We start from the raw sequence: 13,427 nt of genomic DNA, 5'->3' as shown, positions 1-13,427 counted from the left end.
AAGAAATGGAGCCATGCTACAGTTTAGTATGCAGCTGTATCATCATATAGATGACAAGATTTTGCCTTCTAATGCTGCAGATTTCTTTGGACCTCACAATTCATTTGTATAACCTCAATATTTTTGTCAAATATTGCTCATAAGATGATAAGTTAATCAGAAAGTAGAAATTAGCATCTTATCAGAAACTAACCTTGTTACATATGAATGATCAAATTTATGATTAATGGGCTGCACTATGAGTGCACCATCTACACCAGCGTCTCCCATGCACTACAGAATGATATAGAAATTTAGTCAATACAGCAGAAACTTCATAACTGCTCCTTCGACATATGCAATACCTGTAGAATGAGAATTACAATATTACTGTCTTGAAATGCAGAATAACCACAAATCTTGTCTTCTATGAATCAATTATGATTGTAGTCACTGAAGCTCAAAACAGCATGAAGAACCCGTTAGGCATGAACATAGAGTTGGAAAAAGGAAAAGCCACTCGTCAACCCCCCCAACCCCCACCACTAAGAAAAACAGAATAGTAAGTATTGCTACAAAATAATAAGAAACAAGGCACAATGTCCCTTAGATTAAATATTAAACGATTCAACCTTTTAGATGAGTTAGTCATTCAACATGGTATGAGACACACAAGAGGTTCTGAATTCAAATTTCACTGCTCTCCATCCATGAACAAAAGAATTTCCATTAATGAAAAAAAGAAAAAAGAATATTTCACGTGGATGCAGAAACGAACTGCACCTGCACGTAAGGCTGTGTGTTAGAAATATAGAATATAAACCGACAGTCGACTCTCCTCTATAATAGTTTAAAGCTAGTAATACAAATAAATCTTATTGCAGTTCAGTTCCCAAACTGATGTTGCATAATGGAATAAGCCCATCAGAATTTCAGACTGTAGCTCCATTGATAAAACTCATTTTCACTTGGTTCATTTACATAACAACCAAGTACTAACACTTTCTGGAATTGACTTAAATTCATTCAAGCTCACACATTTAGGCTAAATACAGTTCTAAATCACATATTTCTGACCAATGTGTTGTTGAGGTTAACTCGAACCGATCAACCCATTACACGCCGCGAACCAAGAAAAACATTTTTACCAGTCAAAAGCCAAATTAAACTTCACCACATACCTGAAGCAAGAAATCGACGTGACCCGGCAATGTGGGCTCCTGGCCCGGAAAATATGGGTACTTCTGCGCAGCCTAAACATCCAAAAAAAGAAAGAAAGAAAATCAAATCCCATAAAAATTGCATGAGGAAATGTCGGGTGTAAGCTTGGGATTCAAGGATTGACCTGTTCAGGAGAAGCCCAAACGTGCAAGTGCGAGTCAATCACTATGGGCGGCGGGTTACCAGTGCTGGCGCCAGTCGACATTTGAACCGCGCACCGCAGTCGGGGCCTTGGGGTAGAAACTACAGAAGGCCACTGCGTCTTGAAAGAGTGAAGGCCGAAAACAGTTGAAGAAAGCTCAATAGCCAGAGGCTGCAAACTCAATTTCTCTGCCATTGTTATCTCCCCCCGCTCTTTCCATACACGTCCACATTTTCTGGTTCATCCACAATTTAGATTAGATCTGCTCTTCTTCTGATGAAGTATGAATGCCAAGGTGTCGTGGTGTAGTTGGTTATCACGTCAGTCTAACACACTGAAGGTCTCCGGTTCGAGTCCGGGCGACGCCATCATTTTAGTTTTGGTTCTCTTATATGTATTTATGAAGGCAACTTGATGTTAACAAGGGTTAATTACATTTTGCCCCCCTCAACTATTTTTATGACAATGTTCACCCCTATAAATTTAATGTACATTTGCCCCTATCACTCTCCCGTAAATTGATTGATTGGATAAAATTAAATTCATGCCATAAAGAATTATATAGATCTCGGTATATTTTAGTATTTTTATATATAAAATCATCATTAAATTATTTTTTAATTAAAAAAATATCTCTAATCCAGATATGAATAGTATTTAATAAATAAATAATTTTAAAGTAAAAATAAAATAATAAATTAAGATACACAATAAATATAATATTGACAACCACTCATATATACTTTTAAAAAGAGATCCACCATATGCTTAACCAAAAGATGAATATTTTTAGAAAAAAAAATGAATAAATATGTTTTGTTATATTTTTCAAAGAAAATATATTTGAAAAATAGATATGTATAGGAGAATTGGCCCAAACCATTGGCTGGGCCTTCTGCGCTAGACGGCCAAAATCACAAGGCCCAAAGGGCCACTTAATCCACCAACCCGGCCCACAAAAAATTTGACCCGCATGCTTAGTATTTATACCTCTCCCTCTCATTTCACTAAACCTAACCCTTATTCCCCTAATCCGCCATTTGCCTCTCTTCGTCTTCCCCAGACGACCCTTTGGGACTCCCACCTCTCCTTTTTGTCTTCTATGTTTTTCCCTTCTCCAATAATGGCTGATAAAGGACTATTAATATCTGGCCTCTTTATATGGCTGGTTCGTAATGGTTCTCGTAGTATGAGATAAGTTTACACTATCATCTTCCCTCCCCCTTCTTTGAAAACGACCAGTTTCTTCATGCCCTAAATTTGAGGTTATTGGGTTTAAGTTGAAAGCCTGAGTGGCATAACCTTTATGGTTCTGTAAAAGCCTTTGTGGCATATCCTTGGTGGATTTTGTGAATAACCTTTGTGGTTCTTAGCCTTGGTGAATTTTGTGAATAACCTTTGTGGTTCTTAGCCTTGGTGGCTTCGTGGTAATTGTGCAATCGTGTGAAAGGTTGTGGCCTTAGTGGCTTAAGGGTCTTGGCTCTCTGAGCCTATATCTGCAACTGGGTTATGTTCATCATTTCTTTTATTATGTAGTTTCTGGGTTTGTTCATAGTATTACTATTTCTATTTTGTAGATTCCTTGTAATTTGTTATAGGGGTTTAAACAACCCAAAAGGCCTTAATTAATTTTATTTTTCTGTATATTGTTCGAGTTGGTGATCGATCCATTCCTTACTAGATATGTAATTACTCAGTTTTATGGAAAAGATAAAATAATAAATAACTTAATTTTCTTATCAAATTTATAATAATATTTTATATGAAAGTTTTTTTGTGTATTTATTGCATCATAACTCAACTTTTAGTCTATAAAATTTGAACTATTTAACTTACTAAATTACATTTACTTTAATTAAAATGTATGTTTTTCAACTAAGCAAAAAATTTTAATTTAATTTAAGATGCAAAAATTTTGGGGTACTACAAATATGGCCAATTAAATTAATATGTAAAAATGGAGGCTACAGAAATTTATGTAGTATTTGGATTCATTTTCTAAATATTTTGTGGATAAAGAAAGAGACAAATAAATATGTGTTGGAGATAGTGTATATGTTTGAATTTGATTTTAGAAATAATTTAAAACAGGTATGGTATGTTTAGTGTTGTGTTTTAAGAGACAAAAATCACTGTTTTTGGTTAAATCATATCTCTTTCATATATATTTATATATGTAGATGTATATATATTTTATGTTTAGTGTTTTATTTTTTGGAAATAAAAATTATTATTATTCATGTGTATATATTATATATAAAAAGCCCAAAACAAAAAATTCACACAAATTAAGTATAAAATAAAGTAGACAAACATTAAATATGTTTTGGCTCATCTCAAAATCAAACCAAACACAGCCTTATTATAATGTTATGATTGTGAAATGACATCTTCAAAGACATAAGTATTAAATAATGAGTATAAATTAATAGCACGAATTATTAGTGTGCATTTACATATATTTCAGTTTCAACAATATTAATTATTAGTTGAACGCTTGTGTCGTCGATAATTCTTAAATTATAGGTTAAAAAAAAGGTGTATTTATATATATATAAATAATAAAAAATCAGCTCACTACTATTCATGACCAGTGTTGGGAAGTTGTAAGCCTTTAAATGGGCCTCAATTTAAATTCAAGCCCAATCCATGGACTGGCCTGATTGAGGCTCAACTAAAATTCGAATATGCCTGTTTTATTTATTTGTTTTTATGAAATTACGGTGTTCTTTTGAATAATTGCTTAAATAAATGATTGCCTTATGATGAATAAATAATAAATTAAATCACACAAAAAATTTTAATTTTTTCTTAATTGTTAAATTATTTTTAATATTTTATTTTAAATTATTGTGCCTATTTAATTTGATATTTATTTAAATTTTATGACTCCATTATTATAATTAATAGGAGCAAAAATGCTTGAGTCCTATAGATCGAGTATGAGCCGTTGGGCTTTTGCAGCGTCAAATGAATAAAATTTACAAAATAAATATTAGCACTTCAACGCTCAAATGAGTGATAAATTAAAAGTGTAAAATAATACAGTTGAGCGGCAAAAATAGCCGTGTGTAGCCAAAAGTGTGCAATGGGTAAGTAAGAATTCCCAAGAAACTTTTTTGAGCTTGCTTTCGGGAAAGTAAAGGATGAGAAGTGATTAAACCAAATCCCTAAATCTCCGACTTTTATTATGACTCCATAATCGATACTTGTCTTAATCAATTTGAGGGTTAAAGTTTATCCATTTCCTTCTTTTTCATGTCAAGGGCCTTGTAGGACGTCGCCATGTGTTTTTATCCACGCTTGGCCTCTAGTTGGGTTAAGTTGTCACTTTTAATGTTTTTTTTTTTTTGGTGGGGGAGATCTGGCCTAAGGTCTTTTCGGTCACAGGTCCTTAATTACCAAATTTAGGGGTATCAACAATGATTGGATTATGATTTTATGAGGTTTAATAACTATTTTGCCATTGACACTTGCACCGAAGAAGACAATCATGACTTATATAGACAACAATAAGTGTCGTGACTCTCCATTAATGCAACAAATTTCAATTCCTTGAGTTTTATATCTACATTTATTTCATCACTATCTACATTTTGATAACTTATTTTATAGATATTTTATGTGTGAGCTTATTTTGATAGTCGTTGTTTCCTAAAACAATTTTAGATGAACGACGGACAGGAGGGAGGCGGGAGAAGATTGGGTCTTGAATTTTTTGCAAGTGGGGTAGGGGTGGCGTACGACGGGGAGGAGGGAGGAAATGGCGACGACGGGGATTTCAATGACTAAAGATGGATACATATATATATATATATTATTTATATACAAATAAATAGGTTAAGATGTAGTTATTTATATCTATAAATTTGATCATTAATTTTAAATAAGTAAGATCCAATTGTGGATGATAAAGTGTATAATTATCATTATTTAACTAAAAAATTAAAAAATTTGGAGCGTGTTGTGCACTGCTAGCATGATAGGGTGTTTTGCCTATATATTTTTTTATTATCATAGGGGTTTTTCTTTGTCATTTATCTTATCACATGAGGGTATTATGAATATTAGAAGTTTCACAGGGGGTAAAATGCATTTAACCCTAATATAATATCGTGTTTTTGTAAAATTTAAATCCTTGATAATTTTTTCGATCTAAAATAAAAGCACCTCAATTCTATACGAAGAGTTATGAACAATTATTTTTCTAATATAAGTCCCAATATATAGTATTAAAAAAAAATTAAATAAAGAATCAAAATTACTCCCAAGTTCATAAATTTATATAAAGATCATTAGCGTAAGGATTGAATCCAATCTCAATCTTACAACTATAGAGGCTTCTGGCCATGCATCTCCCCCTTATATTTTTTGATAACCAAGAATCAATAAGGATTGGATTGTGAGTTTTATGGTAATGAAAAGGTGAATTTTCTTCATTCCCGTCCATCCAACGTGTATACATGAAGGAAGATGAGTCTTAGAATTTGAATGGAGTATGTTTTATTATAGATTTGAGAGTTGAAATTCTATTAAAAGTCATTCGAAATTCTTTCAACTTCTAACTTTTAGGATGAGCTAAATATAAATTGACTAGTCCAAGTATGTCATAATAAGAACTAAACTGGTTGGACTTAATTAGACGGGCGTATTACAATACACGATATAAACCATACCCTGCTACCATACCAAGAGAACTTTATTTTTTAGTTTTGTGTTTGGGTCTGGGCTTAATATAGAGCAATTGGGACCGTACATCAATACTATTGTTCCAATAGATCTAAATTTTGACACTATCCATCCATTTACAAGCCTAACTTATTATAAATAAAACAGTGTGACAAAATGATGTTTTATAGTTCCTAATAGGAAAAAGAACATACATATCGATATGTCATAGCTATTTTTAATTTTTAAATTATTTTTTCAGTATATCTATACGAATATGAAAAATGGCTTCTTACTCATAATTTAGGAATTGACACCGCAACATCCAAATTTTAAATTACTAATCCTTAAATATTTGTACTAATATAAAAAGTGGCTTTCTCACTCATAATTTAGAGATTGGAACACCACAACATCAAAATTTAAATTACTAATCGTTAAATATTTGTAATAATATAATTACTTATTCAAATGGCCTACGTCATCTTTTGATACCAAATATAAACTCATAATTTATTCTCCATTTTTGCTTGTGTCAATCACTTGCTCAACTTTTAAATTATATATTGATTTCCTTTTTTGAATTCGTGTGGTGTATTTATTTGATTATATGTGTACAAATATTGCATTCTCCTGTTGCTATTATAATAAAAAAGAAATAGTTACACTTTCTTCCTTTGAAATTTGGTGTAATTACATTTAGACCTCCTCTAGTTTAAAAGATCTAGCACTCCCGAAGTTTGCTTCCGTCTAACAAATAAGTTCTTTCACTAGTCAAAATTAACCGAATTTGCTTATATTAACAAAAAGTTTGGAAAAATATTATATTTATCCCGGTTGGCTTATTACTGATTTATTACAAGTTAAATAAATATTTTTATGACCAAATTATCCTCATACATCTTCACGCATTAATGCATGTGATGAGGTATATATTTACCATTGCAGCATCTTGCTAACATAGTATACCGGGTTCTGGACTCTATTTTCCTCCCTCACCAGAACTGAACTTACAGCATGTTCAGACACGGCCAAGTATAGGTATAAAATATCTCCAGGTCGAGGGTTCGCCAATAACGGTGGCGTCCTTAGATAATCCTTGAGTTGGTTGAAAGCGTACTCGCATTCGCTTGTCCATTGGAAATCCTTAGGCTTTCTCAAAACTTGAAAGAAGGGTAGATTTCTATCTGCGGATTTAGAAATTAATCAGTTGAGGGATGCGATCTTACCCATTAATTTCTGAACGTCTTTTATTGAGCCTGGTGACTTTAGCTCGAGGATTGCTTTGATCTTCTCTGGATTGGCCTCTATTCCTCGACTGCTTACCATATAACCCAAGAACTTGCCCCCTCCGACTCCAAATGTGCATTTAGTTGGGTTGAGCTTCATCCCGTATGTTCGCATGATGGCAAAGCTTGCTTCGAGGTCGTGCAAGTGTTCCTCCGAGCGTCGGCTTTTAACCAACATATCGTCAACATAGACCTCCATTGTTTTCCCTATTTGTTCTCTGAACATTCTATTAACGAGCTTTTGGTACGTTGCACCTGCATTTTTCAGACCAAACGGCATTACGTTATAGCAAAATATACCTTGTTCTGTTACGAACGATGTTTTTGTGGGTCTTCCTTAGCCATGCGGATCTGATGGTAACCCTGGTAGGCATCCATTATTGAAAACAACTCGTACCCTGCGGTCGCATCTACCAACTGGTCGATTCTTGGTAATGGAAAAGGATCTTTGGGGCATGCCCTGTTTAAGTCCGTAAAATCGGTGCACATCCTCCATTTCCCAGCAGCCTTTAACGGACCTCAGAAACGTATCCCGCCTTTAACAGCTTATCCACTTCCTCTTGGATGATCCGATTTTTTTCGGACCCGAACGCTCTTTTTCTCTGCTGGATGGGTTGCGCCTTTGGATCTAAATTCAACCGGTGCTCAATGATTTCAGGACTAATACCTTTGAAATCGGAGGGGCTCCAGGCGAACATGTCAGCATTGCGACGTAGGAATGCGACCATCATCATCTCGAATTTTTTCTCCATGCTTGCCCCAATCTTTGTTATTTTGGATGGGTCGCCCTGTACCAACTCGATCTCCTTGTGTTCATCCACTGGTTCTATTCTCTCCTCGTTCTCGATGAAAGTTTCATCCAATTTCCTCTTTTTATCTGTTGCATCCTTTTTTACAGAGAGGTTGTAGCATCGTCTGGCTTCCCCTTGATCGCATGCGACCTCTCCAACTCTGGCATGCGTAGGGAATTTCATTTTTAAGTGATACGTGGATACAATGGCCCTGAAAATATTCAAGCCAGGTCTTCCAAAATAACATTGTAAGCAAAAGGGGTGTTGACCACGAGAAACTTTATCGTAAGAGTTCTCCTTCTGGGTTCGTCTCCGAGGGAAACAGGCAATTCGATTGTTCCCAACGAGTCCACTTCACTGCCTCCGAAGCCCACCAATGGCGAACTCATAGCATCCAACCTGGCTTCTCCTAAGCCCATTTTGATTAAAACTTCCTTCAAAATAATGTCCGCAGAACTTCCGTTGTCAACCAACACCTTATGGACAGTGAAATTGGCTATGTCCATTTTAATTACCATGGTGCAGAGTCAAATGCGTGAGTCTGCTCGTGGACAGTCACATTTGGATGCTCTTAGATCCAGTGCTGCAATTGAACAGGCCATCCTGAAGCAACAAATTCTGAATGATCTACAATAGCGTTCCCAGTTTCCTTCAAGGCATCCTGATCCATCCCTTGAGCAGCTACTTCAAGCAAAGTTTGGTCAAATGCCTCATCAAGGTCATAAAAATGATTTGCTGGAGCTCTTATCACATGGAAGGCATGGACAGATTCACCCCCTGGATCAACAAATTATTCAGCAAGATCAGCTTCATGTAATGCAGTTGCCTCTGGGGCTGAGGCAGCGATTAGAAATGGAAGAAGAAAGGCAAATGACTTCTGGGTGGCCCCTTGATGAAGCTAGTCAGTTCCACAGAAATCCTGCTGCCTCTCGTAGAGCTAACTCTGCTGGATTTGGCCCTCTGGATTTTTATTCTCAACAAATTCCACCTTCTGAGGAGCATCTCAGCCACCTTGAACGGAATATTTCAGTACAAGAAAGATATCAACATGGTCTATACGACCCTGGCATATTACCTTTTTAGCGCTCGATGTCATTGCCCATTGGTGCTGATGGACTAAATCTGGATGTTGTCAATTCCATCAGCCATGCTCAAGGTTTAGAAATGCAGGAGCAGATTGCACGAATGCACCCTAGTGGTCAGGTTGGATTCTCATCCGGTATTTACTCTCAGCATACCAACCACCCTTCACTTCTGGAGCAATTGCATGCTTCACGCTTGGACGCAGCGGAGGGGCATTTTTCTGAGAATAACGGTCAGTTGTCAATGAGTGGATGGAGTCCAGAATTCAACAACTGCATATTCATAATGAAAGGCAAAGAAGGGAATTGGATGCCAAAAGGAGTACTGAAGATCATAGTTTGTGGATGTCAGCTGGAACAAATGATGACAGTTCAAAGCGTTTGCTTATGGAATTACTGCATCAGAAATCTGGCCACTTACCAAGTGAACAGTTTGATGTGTCTAATGGAGTACCCCATGATGGAAGGCCACCTTCGGGTCATTATTCTGGGTCAAGCATGGGTGACCAGTCATTTAGTGTTATTCCTGATCAAGAATCAGGTGTTAGCAAGTCATTTGCTGTTGAGTCTTATGGTTCTGATTCTGGTGGACCACCTCCGAGTCGACTGTCTGAGGGAATAAGCAGTGTTCTGGAAATTGGTGGATTACCTTATCAATCTAAAGGTGGAGCATTAGTTGAAGGGAAGCCATTTGTTTCCAACATTGATGAAAACCCCCAGGTAAGCCATGACCATTTTAATATGAAAAACAAGACTGCCAAAAAAACATTCTTTGTTTACTGTGGAAGGGAAAAGAGTGCTCATCAGTAACAGTAACATCCAGGGAATACTTTCAGAGGGGCAAGAACGTGTAACTGAGCAGGCTAGCTTGGCTTCTATAGACAGAGTGGAAATCCCAGTCAATATCCTAAGCAGGCAAAAGTCACTTGATTCTGCTGGTAATTTTTCACATTATTCCTGGTGGTTTTGCTTTTCTTTGCTTTCAAATTTTAAACAAGTAACTTGATCTGGATAATGTCAGGTGTTCAAGATGAAAAGATTGGATCAGGCGATTCTTTCCTGGAGGATGCTGCTAGGATAGGTAAGAAACTTGGATGCTCTTTTCTGGCACTGCTCTGTTGGCATTTGATTGATCTTCTCTTCATCATCCAAGTTATGACACAGGTTCTTTGGAAGATATGAGTATTGTTGTCTTGTTGGAAGTACCCTGGTTCAATTGTCTCATTTACTTATGGAATTGTCGAATAATTGTTAGACAGCCTAAAGAAACTGGGCTGATCCATGGAAGTAGTATTCATGTCATATTTATGAGTAAATTGGAAAATCTAATAACAACATGAGACATCAACTCTGTTTGGCCCTTATGTCAGTCAGTGAGTGGTTTTCGTTGACATGTGGATATTCATGAGCTGATGCTTTTTACAAAAATTTGTAATCGTTCTTGCTTCTGGTCCGTTTTTTTTGCCTGACATTGTTTCCCTACTGTCATTTCTTTTCCAGTTATATGTTTTATACTCATGTCCTTGTAACCAGGTTGCGATCTTCTGGCTCAAAAGGACCAGAAAATGTCTTGCTAAGGCGCCCACCTGTCCCTCGACCAGCATCTTCTCAGGAAGGGTTGTCAGAGCTGACTGCTGATTCTGTTGCCAGAGGAAAAAGTCACTCAAACATTGTACCTTCTGATGGTAAGATGGGATTCTCGGCACTTCTTAACCTTTATTGAACAAATTTTGTAGCTTGGATAGTGGGTTTAGAATTGAAAAGGTATTCTGTACTTCGGCAGTCATGGAACTTATTTAGTGACAAGTATTGAAGATTGGTAGTCTTTGTTGTTTGTTCTTTTATCATATTATTTGGGCTAGATAGTCATTTCCCTGCCTTGCTGTTTCCTGCACAGAAAGGTGGTGATACATTGTCATTGTCATGTGAAGTGAAAAGATCTCAAGTCACAGTGACGATGTTATGTCAGTTAGTTTTATCGTATTGGGGTTGGCACATTACATCAATTATGCCAGTAATTGGTCTTCTCTATTACCTGGTCTTCTATCAATCTGTTGTAGTTTATTGGTTTACTTCTTTTATCTCCAAGGCAAAGGTCAGAGGCGCCGCATCTTCCTACTATGTATAAACTCTACACATGAGAGGATCGAAAGTGAGGACTTTGTTCATTTACTTGGCTGTTTATTGAGTATTTTTGTGCCTCCTCTCTTGTGTGTAGGGGCGAGACGAGAACCAGGAGTTAATGCAGGAAACCTGGATGCTGGCCGAAGAGATGCACAATTTCGACGAACGTCTTTTTGTAATGATGTTGATGTACTGGAGACATTATTCAGTGACATGCTGAAAAGCAGTGCTAAGAAGCCAGCACCTCAAGAAACCCATGTTTCAGCAACCGAGTCATCAGATGGGATGCCTGGCGCTCGAAACAACAAAAAGAAGGGGAAGAAAGGTAGACAGATTGATCCTGCTCTTCTCGGGTTCAAGGTTACCAACAACCGTATCATGATGGGTGAAATACAGCGGATAGACGATTAATGGTAAATATACTGTACTGATCTTGTTCACACTAATGTACAGGGTTTGGGTTTTTGTATAGCTTCTAGGATAACATTACTTATAGCTTCACTGAGTTTTGGTGTACAAGTGCATCGCTCAGGCTTTGAATAATTGCATATAGTATTCTTGACGATTGTCATCATGTAACAATATAGAGAGATTTAGCTGAGGTTTTTTGACAAAAAAATATTATATGAAGTAAAAAGGCAGATGGAGATTGAATTTTGTCATTCAGTTGATTAAATATGAGGTTTGGCAACTTTTAGGCAGCTATATATGTAAAGTTTCCTTCAGATTCAAGCGGATCTCCAAGGCTACATTTGGATTTGGGAGTTGTGGATTTATTTGAGTTCAAATGATCAAAATCCTTCATAAATTCTTTTATATGGAGTAATTTGAATAATTTTATCAAAAACCTTCCTCAAATCCAGCTTTTATGTGTAGTCATTTGAGTTGAGAATCGGTAGCCAACTCAAAATAGGTGAGTTGGAGGATTGATAAATTAATACTTGCAAATAGGGTAAATTACAACGGGTGTATCTGAGATTTGCTACTATTATAAAAACCTTTTTATTGTTTATTGCAAGTACTCTTTTGAATTATAAATATCCTAATAAATATCCCTTATAATGAGCCTGTTAAATTAAAGTATATATATATTCAGAGGGGTGTTTGAAATTTTTCAAATTAACGAGAAGGTGTTTGTGATTATAACAACCGTTAAAGAAGTCTATTATAATTTACTCCTTGTAAATATTACAGAGAACTGCCGATGTCACTCTTCTGAAAATATTATGTTTGTAAATTTATAAAATTTGTAAAATGTATATCAATACTTTCGACGGTCAGTGTTGAATATTGGCGCGAACATCATTTGATTTGAGGTCCAAATTTGGGATTAATATGAGGTTTATACTCTTGCTCAGATCGTAAGCTGACCTAACTCAGAAAACTCGGTCCAACAACAGTAAGAAGGTCTTAGTTACAGTTTTTCGATATACCTAAATTATCAATCGGAAGTTGTATATTTATTAGTAAACCAAGGTGTACAATTCGTTATGAACTATTAATCCATAAAGATTAAGCATATTAAATGGTCACATATAAGTCAAGTTCATATCAGATCAATGTTGTAAGGCACGATAATCCATAACAACTTTAGTTATTAAAATGATATACTAATTTTTTTTTTTTTATCATTCTCTATAATACTAAAAAAATATTAGATAACTTGTATAAGAACGAAACATAAGTGAAAGTTTTTGTAATTATCTCTATTCTTTATGATGGTTAATTCTGTTTAGTAGTCCCATATTTTTATTTCTCCTCTTACCTAATTTCCAAAATTCATGGTAATAGAATAAAATTTATTTACAAAATGTGCTTCTAATAAATGTTTTTTGAGAAGTTGTTTGACATTCGAGTTACATATCTAGTAGAAAAATCACTATTTTTCATTTTTGAGAACGTCTGTAAGCAAATCTAGAAATTTTTTTGGAGATACGACTTATTTTTAAAATTTCAATAAATGTCAAAATTCATATTTAAAAGTCCATTTATAATGTATTTGCACATGCATCAAGTAATAGATCATTTAGCAACTTCAGGATCAATTCAACGATGCATCTCATACATTATACCTTTATATACTCGAAAACTATCTTTTTCATTTCTTTATTATGTTATTATTTATTTATTT

The 13,427-nt window shown here is 35.4% G+C and overlaps 1 protein-coding gene and 1 non-coding gene across 2 annotated transcripts in view; one reads left to right on the top strand and one right to left on the bottom strand.

Moving 5' to 3' along the window:
- LOC105168449 (4-sulfomuconolactone hydrolase) overlaps positions 1 to 1,593 on the bottom strand; it is a 4,078-nt gene extending 2,485 nt beyond the window's left edge. The window contains exons 1-3 of the mRNA XM_011088539.2: positions 1,325 to 1,593; positions 1,161 to 1,232; positions 194 to 273 (exon numbers count right to left, since the gene is read on the bottom strand). Of these exons, the coding sequence (XP_011086841.1) occupies positions 194 to 273; positions 1,161 to 1,232; positions 1,325 to 1,537 (365 nt within the window). The 5' untranslated portion in view covers positions 1,538 to 1,593. The remainder of the gene's footprint in view (positions 1 to 193; positions 274 to 1,160; positions 1,233 to 1,324) is intronic.
- Positions 1,637 to 1,710, top strand: TRNAV-AAC. The gene has a single exon. It is a non-coding gene; the product is annotated as a tRNA-Val (tRNA).

The sequence above is a fragment of the Sesamum indicum genome, linkage group LG8, assembly GCF_000512975.1.
Source record: "Sesamum indicum cultivar Zhongzhi No. 13 linkage group LG8, S_indicum_v1.0, whole genome shotgun sequence".
NCBI classification, from domain to species: domain Eukaryota; kingdom Viridiplantae; phylum Streptophyta; class Magnoliopsida; order Lamiales; family Pedaliaceae; genus Sesamum; species Sesamum indicum.
The sequence above is the reverse complement of the archived record's forward strand: the minus strand, read 5'-3'. Positions and strand labels throughout refer to the sequence as shown.